This window comes from Rhipicephalus microplus, chromosome X, assembly GCF_043290135.1.
Source record: "Rhipicephalus microplus isolate Deutch F79 chromosome X, USDA_Rmic, whole genome shotgun sequence".
In the NCBI taxonomy this organism is placed as follows: domain Eukaryota; kingdom Metazoa; phylum Arthropoda; class Arachnida; order Ixodida; family Ixodidae; genus Rhipicephalus; species Rhipicephalus microplus.
The window spans coordinates 4,479,296-4,495,501 of record NC_134710.1 but is presented as its reverse complement, the minus strand read 5'-3'; the positions used below and the strand labels follow the sequence as shown (position 1 = coordinate 4,495,501).

General features: G+C 45.7%; 1 protein-coding gene across 1 annotated transcript in view; it reads left to right on the top strand.

Moving 5' to 3' along the window:
- The window catches only part of LOC119175626 (N-acetylneuraminate (7)9-O-acetyltransferase), a 152,430-nt gene extending 137,992 nt beyond the window's left edge, over window positions 1-14,438 (top strand). The window contains exons 10-12 of the mRNA XM_037426531.2: window positions 4,579-4,656; window positions 4,717-4,809; window positions 14,152-14,438. Coding sequence (XP_037282428.2) covers window positions 4,579-4,656; window positions 4,717-4,809; window positions 14,152-14,403 — 423 coding nt within the window. The 3' untranslated portion in view covers window positions 14,404-14,438. The remainder of the gene's footprint in view (window positions 1-4,578; window positions 4,657-4,716; window positions 4,810-14,151) is intronic.
- Window positions 14,439-16,206: the final 1,768 nt, after the last annotated feature.

Sequence of the window (16,206 nt, the reverse complement as noted above, 5' to 3'; positions counted from 1 at the left end):
GTGCTTTGAATTCGTAATTTAAGCCATTAAGAGTTTTGGGCTCACCCTGAAGCCAGAAAAGTGGCCTTTCGCGTACAAGGAGCTCCTCTTTATGGGTCACATGATTAGCAAGTCCGGAGTGAACAGCTGCCATCGCCACCTTCTCGCCACCCACCAGCACGAAGCATGAGCTGATTCCTTACCCCGCCATGGTGGTCTAGTGGCTGAGGCACTCGGCTGCTTACCAGCAGTTCGCGGGGTCGAATCTCGGCTGTGGTGGCTGCATTTTCAATAAAGGCGAAAATGTCTAAGGCCTGTGTACATAGATTTAGGTGCACGTTAAAGAACGCCAGGTGGTCGAAATTTCTGGAGCCCTCCACTACAGCATCTCTCATAATCATATGGTGGTTTTGGGACATTGAACCTCAGATATTATTATTATTATTATTATTATTGGTGAGCTGATTCCTCGGCTTGTGCACCTATTACAGACGCTTCGTCAAGTACTTTTCATAAATCGCCGAGCCACTAACCCAGCTCACGATGGCTGACGTCGAATTCAGAGAGTAAACAGCGCAAGTTCAAGCATTTGAGAAACTGAAACGACGACTGCAGACCGATACTTGCACACTTCGATGAATACGTCGATATGGAAATCGACACTGACGCAAGTCTCGTAGGACCTGATGCCATTATAGCGCAAAAGACTGAGGGAGAAGAAAGGGTTATCAGTTATACTAGTCAGTCCCTATCGGAGGCAGAAGGCAGCTATACCACAATCAAAAAAGAGTGCCTTGCCATCGTCGTGAGCTATGTCAAAGTTTCAACCCTATCTCTCTTCAAGTCCCTTCAAAGTTATGAGTGACCACCACGCCTTGTGCTGGCTAGCTAACTTGAAGGACCCTTTATGTCGTCTCGCATAAGGGAGTCTAAGACTTCAAGCATTTGATGTTTCTGTCGTGTACAAGTCCGGGCGAAAACACTCCAATGCGGACTGCCTGTTCCGTGCCTCCGCTAAAGCACTGCCTCAGGACGACGAGGACAGTGACTATTTCTTGGGAACCTTAAGCGTCAATGACTTCCCCGAATGACAGTGAGCTGATCCGTAACTCAAGGGCTCTGTAGAATACCTCAAGGGCAAGGCCACTGTTGTTCCAAAAGTATTCAAACAAGGAGTCAAGTCGTTTTTCTTGCGGGACGGCATTCTTCTAAAGAAAACTTTTCGTTACTTTGGGCCGACTACCTCCTCATAGTATGGTCAGCCTTATATCCAGAAGTTTTAAATGCTCTACACCACGACCCTATGGTTGGACACATTGGTGTTTTCTGTACGTTCGCAAGAATACAAGAAAAGTATTGCTGGCCACGACTCGCCGTCAACGTTACTCGTTATGTCAGGACATGCTGAGACTGTCAGCGACGAACGACACTGTCGGCTAGGCCAGCCGGACTTCTCCAGTCTATCGAGCCACCTCGCTGGCCATTCCAGGAAATCGGCATGTACTTACTGGGGCCGTTTCTGACATCCAATTCCAGAAACAAATGAATATTCATAGCTACCGGCTACCTCACCTGCTCCGCTGAGACAAGGGCTCTGTTCATAGGCAGTGCCACCAAGGTAGCAAAGTTCTTCATCGAGAACGTCGTCTTGCGTCACAGAGCTCGAGAGGCCCTTATTATCGACAGAGGTACAGCCTTTACGACGAACCTAACTCTGGCAATCCTGAGGTACAGTCAAACAAATCACCATCGGAACACCACCTACCATCTTAAGACCATTGTCGATATGCTGGCCATATATATCGACGCTGAGCACAAGACATGGGATGCAGCCCTTCCGTGCATGACCTTCGCGTACAACACGACCAGATGATGAAACGATGCGAATGATGCCATACAATTAGGTCTATGGTAGGAGCCTGGCAATGACGCTTGACGCTATGTTTCCAAATGTCGCTGATAAAGAAAACCTCAATGTCACCGTCTACTTTCAGTGCGCTAAAGAAGCTTGTCAACTCACCCGCTTGAGCATCAAGAATCAGCAGACGATCGACAACCGCCGTTGCAATCTTCGACAAAGCTTCGTCCAGCTCAGTGACTGTGTTTGGGTATGGACACTGATACGCCGACGCAGACTCAGTGAAAAAACTTCTGCGACCGTATTTTGGACTGTACAGAGTTAGCTTGACATCTTAAATCAATTGACTATAAGGTTGTCGCTGATAGCATAACGAACTCTCAACGACGCCGTGCACGACCTGAAGTCATTCATGTCATACATTTCAAGACTTATCATGCGCATTAGTGACTAGAAGGACTGTATTTTTTGTTATTGTATTTTATTGCTCACACTTATAGTTTATTGTACTTTCTTGCTTTAATATTATTTAGTTTTGCATGCATTTTTCTCCTTATTTTGCTTTAATCATTGGGACAATGCTTTTTCACAAGCGGGGCATTGCCACGAGCGTTTATTTTCGCTCTTGCTGTATTTGGTTTACACCCACAGAGACTGTCAGCAACTGTCAGCACAAACCGAGACTCGTTGTTCTAGAAGCTTCACCATTGTAGTAGATTGTTTTGTCAAGATTATGCACCTAACGCGAACATTACAGATTTTCATGGAGCTTACATGGCTGCTAATAAAAACACTGGAATTTTCAACGGCACATGTATAAAAGCCAACTGGTGTCACCGCTTATCAGTTGATCAACGGCAGACTTTCTGTTCACCTCTAACAGTGCCAGTGTCTATCGTTGTATAGTGACTTCCCGTTCACCAGTTGCAAGTTCAACCAAATAAACGGTTTAATTTTGTACAAGCCGTCTCTGCCTTCGACAGCATCACGACCCCATGACAATACCTTGATTTTAGGTGCTAAACCCTACCAATTATTAATATATTTATTATTAGCCAGCAATTTTAGGTTACTTTACATTCATGTGACACCATTTAATTGTAAATTGTTGGCTATCGCTTATCATCATCATCAGCCTGACTAGAACCACTGCAGGGCAAAGTCCTCCTATGTTCCACCTATCAACCTGGTACTACTGTGCTTTGTGCTGCCACGTTATATACCTGCGGACCTTTAAATCTCATCTGTCCCCCTAATTTTCTGACTTTCCCTCAGATATTTGTCTTTTCTTGCGAGCCACTCAGTTACCATTAATGACCAGCGGTTATCCTGCCTATGTGCTACGTGCCTGGTGCATGTACATTTCTTTTTCTTGATTTCAGCTATGACATCGTTAACCCCTGTATGTTCCCTTACCCACTCTGCTCTCTTCCTGTCTCTTAAGGATACACCTATCATTTTCCTTTCCATCGTTCGCTTTGTCGTCCTCAATTTAAGCTGAACCCTCTTTGTAAGTCTCCAGGTTTCTGCTCCGTAGCTAAGTACCGGCAAGATACAGCTGTTATATACCTTCCTCTTGAGGGATAGTGGCAATATACCTGTCATAATTTGAGAGTGCTTGCCGAATGTGCTCCACCCCATTCTTATTCTTCTAGTTACTTCAATCTCGTGCGTGGTTTGGCTCAGTGGTTACTACCTGTCATAAGCAGACATAAGCAGAGATAAAGATAGTGGTAGGCTGTCACTGCAATTCACTGATGAGTAACTTATGGGAGGAATTGAAACTCGTGATTACTGAATACTAGGTCTCAAAATTATGGTGCATAAAACTGAAAGTAATGTACAACTGTCTTAGTCTTCTGAGTCTCTCCCTTTGTTGTCCCATTTGTTACACTTAATTTCACCAATTATGCATCACCAACTGGCCCAGACCTCTACTCTTCTAAAGTCTGGGCAGAGAAGAGCGCTTTGCAATAATGTCTACTTAGGATAGGTAGTAACCATTGAGCCGAACCATGAGAGTAAAATGACTGGAAAGATAAGAGTTGAAGAAGTTTGACAAGCATTCTCAAACCATGGCACCCCTAACACTGCATTAGAAGACGTGAAACTCTTGGGCCACACATAGACCTTGCACCATGGCATATCATTGCATCGTCATCCTATGGTAAACAAAATGAAAGTTCTACAGGAAAAGTTCATGGAAGAGGAAAAAGGGAAGGATAGGTCTGAGACTCCTGAAGTGAGCCTAAGTGCACCTACTTGATGGACAAGCTGTCTGGTTGGCTGCTGACCAGCAGAGTGCAACTTTGGCATTCTCCTGCCCATTCTTGTATCAAGGTTTCGATGCCATGCAGAACCAAGCAAAGGACCTTGTGTTTGATGTTAAAGAGGCAGGGTGGGGCTGGAGAGAAGTCAAAACTGACTATGAACTGAAAAACGTGTGCAGCAGTGGCTTGACAAAACGTCGCATATGGTGGTAGCACATGCATGAGTCAATCATGGATTAACTTGTGTAAAGGAAAAATCAAGTGCCTGAACAGCTATCACTGATGTAGACCAGCATTGCGTACTAGATTGAGAAGATGAGTCTAGCCTATTTTCAGTTGTCAGTTGGGGTTTTTGTTGCTTTAACTTGCTCAGCGTTTGTGTTTGGTGCATGGCTTTCATGCCAACAATTTGTATGAGTGGTGATGTTCTTGGATGTTTTTGACAATGCCTGCTGCATGGTGTCTTTGCAGTTCTACACTACATTCGCATTCGTGTGTCGCTCCAAGCCTGACTGCAACGAGGTGCATGCGTATGTCTCCTTTGTTCCGGTAAGCAAGCAAGCTTGAGTGCGCTCTGTTTGTGCTGTATCTGACGCTGATCTGTTGCAGATCTTGAGCTACATTATCCTGCGAAATATCAGTGGCCTGCTGCGCACCCGTTACAGCACTTTCTTTGCCTGGTTTGGAAAGATTTCTCTTGAGGTAGGCTGCATTCATATATTCCAAAAGGGTTGCACTATGTCAGGGGAAATTATTCATAGCAGTGTGGCCTGTGGTGAGGTAGTAGGGCGGCAATATGAGTTGCTTGTAAAAACTTTAATTTTGACATTTTGCTCATCATCTAGCTTAAAAAAATGTTGACAGTCTGCACGAGATATCCAAGGATTACATTCCTAAAGGTACCAAAAAAATCTTTATTTCAATAAAATTGGAACTGTTGTAATTCACCTGTCACCTGCATTGGGAACAGGCGAAAGATACATATCCACAAACCTGTGCAAATGTTTGCTCTTTCTTTTCATGGATGTTTTTTTTTCTGGCTCCAGCTTTCATTTAATTGCCATTTTTCATTGCATTGTCATGCAATGCAATCACCTTCAAGTTTATTTACGTTATTTATGATTGAAAGGAATTTCATGGGATTGAAATGATGGTACTGTTTTAGTAAAAAAAAAAAAGTATGACAAATTGAGCGAAAAAATTTTTGATTAATTTTGCCGTGATTTTTTTTTAGTATAGTGAAAGGGTTAAGGCTGTGCCAGCCAATTCTTAGGATCTTGTCAACTCCAGCTAGTTGGCTGTATGCAGCTATATTATTTCAAAAACTTCATTATTCTCAAAAACTCTTAAAAATCCATCTGTCTTACTGTACAGTGGCTAAGTTCAACGTCTGCAAAGTTTGCATGCTAGCTCATTGAATTCGATGGTCAGGTTACACTTCACGCTAGCGGTTGACAAGTTGTGGAACTCGAACACAAAACAGGCGAATAATTTTTCTACGGCAATGAATCGCTTCATGAGCTGTTTTTAAGTATTACAATTACAGAAGTGGTTATTTTGTATGCAGTTATTCTCTGTATAATTGAATAATGTGTTTCTTTAAATATTTGTATTAAATTTGCTGTCCTTTTTCATTGTTGTAACCACTTGTGCAGTTTTGTAGGCATGTCACACCATTGCTCCTGCTACTAGCCAGTAAGGCTATGAGACTGAACAAGTGTTTGCGAAGTTTTTGTTGTATGTATTTCAAAGGTGCCAAAGAAAAGAAAAAGCACACACTCGTCAGCAGCCATAAGCTTGACTGGAGTCAGCTACATTGGTTGAGTGGTGCCTGATGGTTTTTATGTCACCGGACCCTGTTCACACTGGGCAGATAAGTTTGTTTCTTAAAATATTTATGTGGCAAGTAATGCAGCTGTTTTGTATTTATACATTGCATATCCTTCCGATATTGGCTTCAGAATGAAAGCTTAGAATGAGTTAGTTGGTAGGTATTCATTTTAGATACCAAGCACGCAAGCACAGACATAAGAGAGAAGCCAAGACACCACAAATGCCAACCGACAACCAAGAAAGAAAAACAGTGACGAAAAAGAAAGTAGAAACAAAAACTTAAGTGCACATGCCCAGTCAAAAGGCGAATCCAGTATGCGTGATGATCTATGTCAAAGACAGCTATTCAATTGGCAAGTTGGTTGCACATCTTGAATCTTGAAACAGCATGGTAAAAACAGTGATGTCATCAAAGAACAAATTACACACAAGACAAAACGCTGAATATCAGGTGAAATTTATTTTTGCGGAAGACTTAATGAGGTGGCGCCAACATTTTTGTCGCTTGCCTCTTCTTTTCTGCAAGCGTTTTTATAGCTCATGGAAGCATGGTACACACACCAAGATTTATTTATTCTCACTAAATAAATTAATATCCCCTTTTTGATGTGGACCATTTTAAGTTTTGGTTTCTGGGTGCAGAATTGGGCTGGGATGTTGCAGCGTAGCTCGGTCACGCGTGGCACAAGGCTGCGGCACTCGTTCGGCGGATTGTCTGTTCTCACTGGCTTTCTCGAACACACGTTTAGCACAAGCACCTGCAAAACAAATGTGTAGCAGCTGCGATGCTTTGCCGGTACGTATGTGGCAGAGGTCTCCTGAGGTCACTCCCCTCACTACAATAGGCGGGCAGACGGGATGGGGGTAAGTGGGAGGCCACTCCTATAGCAACGTACGAGGGGGTTGTACAAACACAGCCTTACACATTGACATAATAGAAAGGGGGCGTTGCGACTTAGAGAGGGTGTGCAAAGTCAGGTGCATACATTGACATGATAGGCAAGGCAGTGTCGTGCAATGAACCTTTGTTCCCCCTGGAGGAGAAACCTGCGCACGCCTACGCTCATTACAGATGTGATGCGACGTCACTGCGACTTTCGTTGGCCTTCCCAGGGAGCTACGACAGTTCTGACGCGAGAGAACGCCGGACGCCGCCGGCGATCAATTTTCACTTTTTATGAGGCATTTAAAGCTATCACCTTAATTGCACTGTATGGCTGTAGCTCCATGAAATTGCAGCTTCCACTGGTGGCAGGCGACTGAACGCACCAAACTAGATTGTCTCATCCGCAAGGCGTACAAACGCGCAATGGGATTACCGGCCAATACCAGCACGGAAAAATTTCTCGAGCTGGGGTTGCACAATACTCTAGATGAGATAATCGAAGCACACAACATCGCCCAGTACGAACGTCTGGCGAAGACCAGAACTGGTCGACACATCCTCGAGACACTGGGTATCAACTACCATACGCAGCGTGGCGAAAAGGTCGGGATACCCAGACGTATTCGCGAGCACATCGTCGTTCTGCCATTGCCTAGGAACATGCACCCGACACATCACATCGGTCGGCGCAACAGGCGCGCCCAAGACCTTGAAAAGAAATTCGGCAATAGCAAAGACACAGTTTACGTGGACGCGGCCCGTTACGACTGCCACCGCCGCTTCGCGGTCGCGATCACGGATCATGTAGGAACCTGCGTCACGAGTGCGACGATAGGCACGGAAGAGACGGAGGCGGCCGAAGAAGCTGCCATAGCCCTCGCGATAGCCACCACGGACGCCGAGGTGATAATAGGCGACTCGCAGGTGGCGATACGCAACTACGCCAGCGGCCGGATCTCCCGCGAAGCGGCCCGCATTCTCCAAATTCACGAACGCAACATCTGCCGCAAAAACGACAGTTTCCTCGTATGGACCCCCGCCCACACGGACCCTCCGCTTGCGGGCAACGCGACTGCCCACGCCGCGGCTCGAGGACTTACACGCCAAGCTGCGACGCCTGCTGACAGTCCCGATGTCTCGCACACTTCGACAGCGATGCGGAAATGGACGTGGGGGGATCGCATGACCACTTTCAGAGACATCACGCAACACTACAGACTGAACAGATGCAAATATTCACCACCCCACGCCAAACTAAACAAGAAACAGCAGGTTGCCTGGAGACAACTACAGACACACACGTACCCGAATCCGGTGATCCTTCGCCTCTGCTACCCAGGCATTTATACGTCCGGCGCGTGTAAGGCGTGCGGAGCCAGAGCGACGCTGCAGCACATGCTGTGGAAGTGTACTGGTAACGCGCAGCAGTCCCCTACGAACCCGGTAGACATGGCAGTCTCGAACCGCGAGGCGCGATGGGAGGCGGCTCTGCTCAGCCACGACCTTGCCGATCAACTGTGGGCCGTCCGGCAAGCCCAGAATGCCGCCCGGGTCCAAGGACTCGAGGCCGTCACCTAAACCGGGGTGCTTGTAGCCCCAACCCGCTCAATGACGCCGGACATGTTCAATAATGTTTTTACTCACTCACTCCACTGGTGTTCAGGGAGAGCATGCTTGCAGTAATCAGGCAGACCAATTGGCCTCCTAATAAATTTTCGTACTACACTATAATATGTAACCATCATTTACAACCCGAGTATTTTATAGATTATGAATAGTAATGGCTGAAGTCTACCCATCACGTTGGCAACATGGCAATTGGTATCACTAAACGGGAATGCGCTGCATCCTAACATTCAACAAATGAGTCTATTAGTAGCAACGCTGCCTCGCGATCACTGCCGTGTGCAATCCTAACATTACGCCCCGAAGTTGAATGGGAGCCCATGGGCATCACACAGTCATTTAACCTATACTTTGCTCACTACCGAATGAAGAGGTCAGAGGGAAAAAGAAAGAAACAGAGCTGAGCAGCCGGATATTAAGGCTACAAGAATCCATCCACGAATACATAAACAAGGCCAAGCAACAGACCACAGGCCGTATTTTTCATGCCTGTCATCTTGGCTCAAGTTGAGAGTCGGCATTAGACTTCAGACTTTTCACAGCGCCTGTTTAAAACATAGGCAATGATCGCCGAAATCCACCGCATATGGAGCTGTTCTTGTTTATTTCATGATTATTTCATTGTTTAAGCTCTCAGATGGTGAAATCACCTGCCATAGTTCCTCATTTTCTGACACTTAGTTTTTCTCGGTGGCAACACATGTTATGTTTTGTGAAGGAAACGGATGATGACCTTTATCCCCGGAAGCAGTCTAGTGAGATTTTGCGCTTCTCAGTGCATGAACTCGAAGCTTGCGCATAATGTGCTACGCCACTATAGAGAGTAGCAAGCATTGCGGAACATTAGGCACCCAAACTTTTAATGTTAGCTCCTGGCAAAGGCTTCTCTCAAAAATCGACTTTCAGTTAGTCAAAAAAGCAACTCCCAGTCAAGTCAAGCGAACGCCACGGTGACAAAACAATCTTCTGCGGATTACTGGCATCAGCTATCTTGTATCGGGCTGCAGATGACGCGCGAGCGCTTCGACCAAGAAGTCGCGAATGACACATGCCTTTGAAATGAGCTAGGTGTCCAAAATAACAAGTGCTTCACGATTGTCATTAACAAGTTTTCATTACACTTTAAACAATGCAATAATAGCCAATAACTGAGCCGTATGGCAACTTCGAATGCATCCGCAGCATTAGTTTGTGCGAGAGACAATGCGGCGGCATCTCTACTCTAGTACCAGCGCCTGGCGGCGAAACACCCTACTAGCACCGACGGCCGCTTCCCATTGAAATCCACTCCTTTGCCCGGGCACTGAAAAAATAGAGGAGGCGCTGGTTATACCTTCCACAAACCAGTAGATTGTGGTGAGTGAAAGACATGCAAGCCACGTGCTGCAGGGGCAGCACCAGTGAGGGGGTATGAAAGGCTTTAGCCCCCCAAAGTTTCTGCTTGCCTCCCTCTTGCCCCCTCCCCTCGAAAGCAAGCACACAAGCACAGTGAAAACGACACAAGGCATCAGTTACTAGCCTCCCTTAACTCTCTTGTCATGGGTGCCCCCCCCCCAGTAAAGAAGTCCTGGTACTGCCCCTGACGGTGAATGCTGGAGAGGGGCGACGGTGTGTGAAATATTGAAAGTTACCCGATGGTGTGCGCCCCTGACACATACGCACGCGTGATTGGACATTGAAAGGCTTGTGCCACGTGTCTCAAGCCTGGAGGTGAAGGCCTCGGAACGGAAGAGAGCACTGTTCTGTGGAGAACTAGACTGAGAAAATCAAGGAAGTCAGCGTCGTGCTCTCGGTGAAAGCAGCAGGTTCTCCGCCTGGCTCTGGAGGCTGCAGCACGAGAGGTCCGGGAAGTAGCCGTGGACCTCAGGAAACACCAAGTGAGGCTCCCTGGACGTCTTGAACCTCATCACAGCTGTTTCTCATCTCTTCAGGATGGCAGTGGTCCACACCACAGTCTTTGGGGTGCCCTGTCATCAGTTTCAGTTTGGTAAGGCAGCACAGACCGATTATGGGTGAGGTCTACTGTCCAGGCCGAAGATGACTGGGGTATGGGCAATGAAGACAAGCGGCTCGTTGGGCGGAAGTAGCCCATGACGATATAGGAGCTTGTTGAGGACGTCAACAATGAACACGAAATGTTGACACAACACAGACTCGGTGTAGTGAACCGTAAGATCGTTTAGTTACTCTAAAGCCATAACAGCTAGACTGGTAGGGGAGGAACAACTAAACCTAGGCAGGATGTATTGGCTCACGGCCAAGAATTAAAAACTTGTGCCTATCCTGTTGACACATGGCAACATTACCCAATTGTAAAGTACTCAAGATAACATCGCACAGTGAGAAAGATTCAGAACTGAACGCATTCACGATTGTCTATATAAAATTTAGCAAAGATACATCTCACTGCGCGAAATATCTGTCGGCATGTGAAGTTTCATTCAAGATTCCAAGGCATGCATTCACTTCACTTCAAGATTACCACTACTTGGCAATACTACGTGCTTAGTTGACAGCAGAATCAGACCCTTGTCCTGAAGCCACGCTATTAAGGGGGCAGACTGGTCTTTGGAACCAGAAAGTGACAAAAAAATTCATTTTTTAAAATGGACATATTTGGTTTCTGCAAGTATTTTTCTATCTCTGGAAATTTTCACACACCAGGAAGCAGTAATTTTTTTTAATGTCATTCTAACTGCCCAGATTCTTGGTGCTATTAACATGCAAAACCTGTAAAATAACGGGAAACCGGCCTCGAGGCTTCTTTATGATTGGCCAGCACCTTTGTTAGAAGCTCTGCTACGAATTTATGAGCACCTTTATGAGGATTAAAAAACATTCGCATCTTGATTGTTGCTTTTTGAAGGAGATGTGTGTTTTCAGTTTTTCTATTTTTCTCAAAAAAGTAAATTGACGGCTGTTCAATTTTGAGGCCTCAGTATCTCTGCAGCTAGGACAGGTACAACAGTAATTCTTTTTGCAATGGAAACCTGTATGTGTGTAGTATGCAAGTATGGGAGCAGAATTTAGAGCACAAGCCTTTTTAATTAATTACTCATCAAAATTGTAACACAAGTCCAACTGATTTTGAAAATAGATAGTTTATTTTGCTGTAAAGTCACCAAGAAAGGCCTAAAAACAAAAAAAAAAACTCTTGTCTACTTTCAATCTATATTCATTAGTCTATGTTGGCATGCTTAAATATCACTTTTAATTCAGCACTTTTTTTCCTATGGTGACCTTAAACAATACGAGGTGAACTAAAGTTACTATCTCAGGAGTAAGATGAGTTACAGGAAAACCAAATATTTGAAATCGCAAGAAAAAACTGTATAATCCTGTGCAGATTGATAAAGATCACTGAAGAAATAAACGAAAACATGTCTAAGACCAGTCTGCCCCCTTAAACTCGAACACCGCAACTTAACGAGAGTGACGTTCAGTTATATGCATATGTTTGTTAGCTTTCAAGAGTTTTTACACATGGGTTTAAAGCTTTGGATATGTATGAGTGACTTGTTTTGTTTGGACCTGACATCGGTTGTACCAGCTTGGGCACTTGTAATAAACGATGCAAACCTTACTTGATTGACAATGTTTTGCCAGTCGAGGCCAGTTTGGTCACCTGGAGAAAATTAGATCCACGTACTGCAATTTAGCAATGAGAAAAAAACAAAATCCCACAGGGAGTGAGCAGCTCGAACGAGCAGTGGGCCACCCAACCAGAAGCAAAAAAATGTGTGTTTAATGATGCTGATAATTCTAGCAGCGCCATCTCCCCTTGTGGTATTGCAGGTTAGTACGCTGCCGCTACTTTATTTTGATCAACAGCCCAAAGGTACAGTTCTGGTTTTCTAAAGTGGCTGGTGGTCTCTTATTCTACCTTATATAAAACATTCGCTTACAATACTGCCAAACAAGAAACAATATATATGACCCCATTTCACCCTGTTTATGGATGAGAAGTCAGAGCGATGTTGGATGCGATGCTGCCACACAAATGCGATAATGTTGCAATGGCTGCCGACGCGTTTACTCAACACTTAGAAGAAACCAGGCAGCTCGCACATGTGCGAATAGAGCAACATCAACAGCACGACGCAGGTCATTGGAACTTTTGTCATAGACCTGCAACCAATCTAACTGGTGTAAAGTATGGGTCCGGATGCCTGTACGAAGACAAGGACTATCGGAAAAGCTACTCAGCAAATACTTTGGACCTTATTGAGTGCTGCCATGACTAAGTGAGCTCGAATGTGACATTGTCCCTTATGGCCCCCACTGTATAAGGCGTTGCCAGCACTGACCTTAACTTGCGCATCTAGTGTGCATAAAGCTATACGTAAGCGAGTGATTTTGTGAGAGAGTTGTTTGTGCAAAGCGACTTCATATACAACTGATGTCACTATGGTATCCGGCATTACTTTTTTACAGGGAAGCAAATTTCGCGTCCAGTCTATGCAAACAACGAAGACAATTCGTGCTCTGACGGCCTTGTGCAACGAGGCATTCTTCGAAGAAGACATGTTTATGTGAATGTTTTTTCTCTTGCCTGTGCTGGTGCTCAAAACAATCAGTTTGCTCTTGTGCTAAATACAGGATTCACACAACCCCTAGAAATCCTTAAATATGCTTGATATTGACAATATAAGTTCAAGGGCCCTTGAAACTTTTTAAATACTCATGAAGTCCTTTCTGTGGAATTTGTCCCACAACGGGATCTTAACAGCGTATCTCTGTGAGTCACGCTGATTTCCTTTCGTTTACGAATCACTATGAAAACAAGCTGTGTTGACTAATGACATCAGGCAGTTTAAATCGGACTGCTGGTCGGGTTTAAATCGCACTGCTGTACGGTGTATGGCAAGTAATACAGATTGGAAATAGATCTAATCCAGGCATATCGCTCAGTCAGTTACGGTTCTTAAGTCTAGCTAGTCTGCCATCTCTACACTATCTCAAGCTAGCCTGTGTCCGCGGCATTTATGCATGTGTAGGCGGCGCTGCAACGCATCGAAGCGAGTTCGCGAGAACCACGCAGGCGAAATCAGCAATGCGTCGTGTCTTTTCTTTTATTATTATGCTCTCGCATGGAAGACTCATTTCCGTTCTGTTCGCGTGGACAGTGACTGGTATGTGCAGGATGCGATTTTAGCTGCGACCGGGCAGAAGGGGAGATGCAAGTCTTGTCTTCCCTAAGGCTGCGCCAACGTTTTGGTTTGCCCGTGTTCCGATTCGATCTCGTAACTCAGCCCGCCAAGCAGCTGACTACGCCAGGCATCATTTTTCGGGTCATTCCAACAAATTGGCCGCAGCGTTCATCCTAGCTAAAGCCAGAGGAATTTGCATTAATAAAATTTTAACATATGAAAAAACAACAGTTCTGCAGTGTCTTTAAGTGCTGCATGTGTATTGCTGTGAATGTGAGCACATTTCTCTAGTGGCCATCATTTGCGGGAAATAAACGGCCGTAGAAGCGCATATGTGCTACGCGGCCGCCTGCCTGCACACCACAAGATGGCCATCTTTAGCTTCACTATGCCCTATGGTTAGGTATGGGTGGCTTCTGCTTTAACGAGTTTTTATTATATCCTCCAAGTGTGCAAGTGAAGAACATGCCTGAATATACTTTTGTCAATGCTAATTGCATTGACATTATGAGCACATTTCCGGATGATAATGATGATTGGTGGGTGCAGCTGTTTATTGCGCAGTACCACATCTGGCTGGCAGCCGACACACACGGCGTACTGGTCCTGGTGCCTGGCTACCCTGTGCTAAATGTCATGGTCACTTCTCTGGTGCTCGTGTGTGTGGCACACGAGGTGCACGTGCTGACAGGATGCCTCATGCCGCTAGCTGTACCAGCTGACTGGAAGTATCTGGTGCGCAACGTGGTCGTCTTTGGCCTACTCTTGGTGCCCATTGGCATTCACGACGGCATGTTCTGACCAGGGAAATAAATATGTTATTATTACATCTACAATGACAAGCATTTTAATTTTTATGGTCTCAACATCACTACTCTGTTTCAGTGGTATGTGATAGCTACGAAGCTGTGCTTGAAGACCAATACTGCTACATCCTGCAACATTTATACTATTCTGCACCAAATGTGGTCTTTTCATATTTCGAAACCTCTCGAGGTTGAAACGCCCTAGCACGTGTCTGTTCTGACATGCATGCACCACGCTGTCGTGGCTGTGAGAATGTGTAGATTGAGGAAAACATGCACGCTTGTGCAGTGCTGGCCGGAATACCTTTCTATTACTCCATAAACCGCTTATGTAACATAAATCGCCGAAGGAATGCATATGCTCCATAAATAAGCAAAACATTAGTCTCCTGAGACTGCTATTGTGCAAGATTTGTTGGGCTGGCAATTGCGCCATTCTGAAAATCGTGTCGTGCGACAGCAATTTGCAAATGTTGATAAGCTGGTGTTTGCAGGCCAGAAATCACAGGGGGTCCTGATCCCGCGTTTTTAGATTGAGGGGAGGGACCCCTATGCAGTGGTCCTCCCCCGAGATGTTGCATTCGGACAGCTTCTATCTTGACTTGCTTGAACTTTATTTTCACACATGCCATTCAAGATCACTTCAGAGTTCCAGCTCTCGGATACAACGAAATAAATAAGCAGAAGTTAACAACATAGGATAATTATTTTACTACCAGTTCAGAATGGTCCTTTACGGTCGCCTGTGCGCTGGAAAACACCTGAACGCAGCTGTGAAAAACCTTTGAACGACCAGTGGGTATTGACACAAGGGACTAAACCTCGAGGGGATAAAGGCAGGGTCTAGTGACGTTATCTCGTGAGGAAAACTTGTAATGAGTAAAGGAGACGCAAACGCGGCAACGGTGCACGAGATGAAAAAAAAAAAAAAAAGTTCCCCGAGAGCACGTTCTCCAGTCACGTAGACAGAGAAGGCAAGGTTCCTTTTGGCGTTGCATAAGTCAGTTGCCAGACTTTGGGGTGGTTGTTGCCAGACTGCCGCTAAATTTGGCTAAGCAATTTTTTTCTGTAGAGTTGGCTTCTCCGTAAGAGTTTGGTGCCATCCGGTAGCGTCCCCCGTCGTAGCGCGCGGTCGACGCGACACGATCAGCTGAGAAAAAAAAAAGTAAGGGGGGAGGGGGGCAGCGCATCACCTCCTGCGACTCTATTCAGTTTTTCCCGTCATTCCCAATACTGAGACGCGATATCTTATTCGCACAGCTGCGCACATAGCAAGACAACGCGCCTCGACTTCTGCTAGGCGCGGTTCATTCCGTTAATTAAATTGGCCTCTTAATTGCACAGCAGCGCCACGCTCGACTACTGCTCGGCGCGGTTCATTCCGTTAATTAAAACAGCCAGCGTCGCTCGTTCACGAAATGCAACGCGGATGGCACCAAATTCTCACAAAGCAGCCACAAGTACAGAAAAAACTTTTGCAGTCAAGTTTAGCGGCAATTTGGCAACACTGACCCTTCCAGTCTAGCAACCACTTATGCGACGCCAAAAGGAACCTTACCGACACAGAATATGGGTCGGAGGTGACCCGAGCCGTGAAGAAAAATCCCAGAGGATGAGCTACTGTGCGCTGGGGCTCCGAGTTGTGAAGACGTGGGAAACCAGCGACGGGAGCAGCGGAGCTGCCCGGTTCTGAAGGGTGTCGGCGTGATAGGCCTGGGAATCGGCCGTCTACTTCGGAGGTCCCGATTGAGGCTGCACGGACTTGCCGCTCCCTTGCCCAGTAATTTCTGGTGGACTT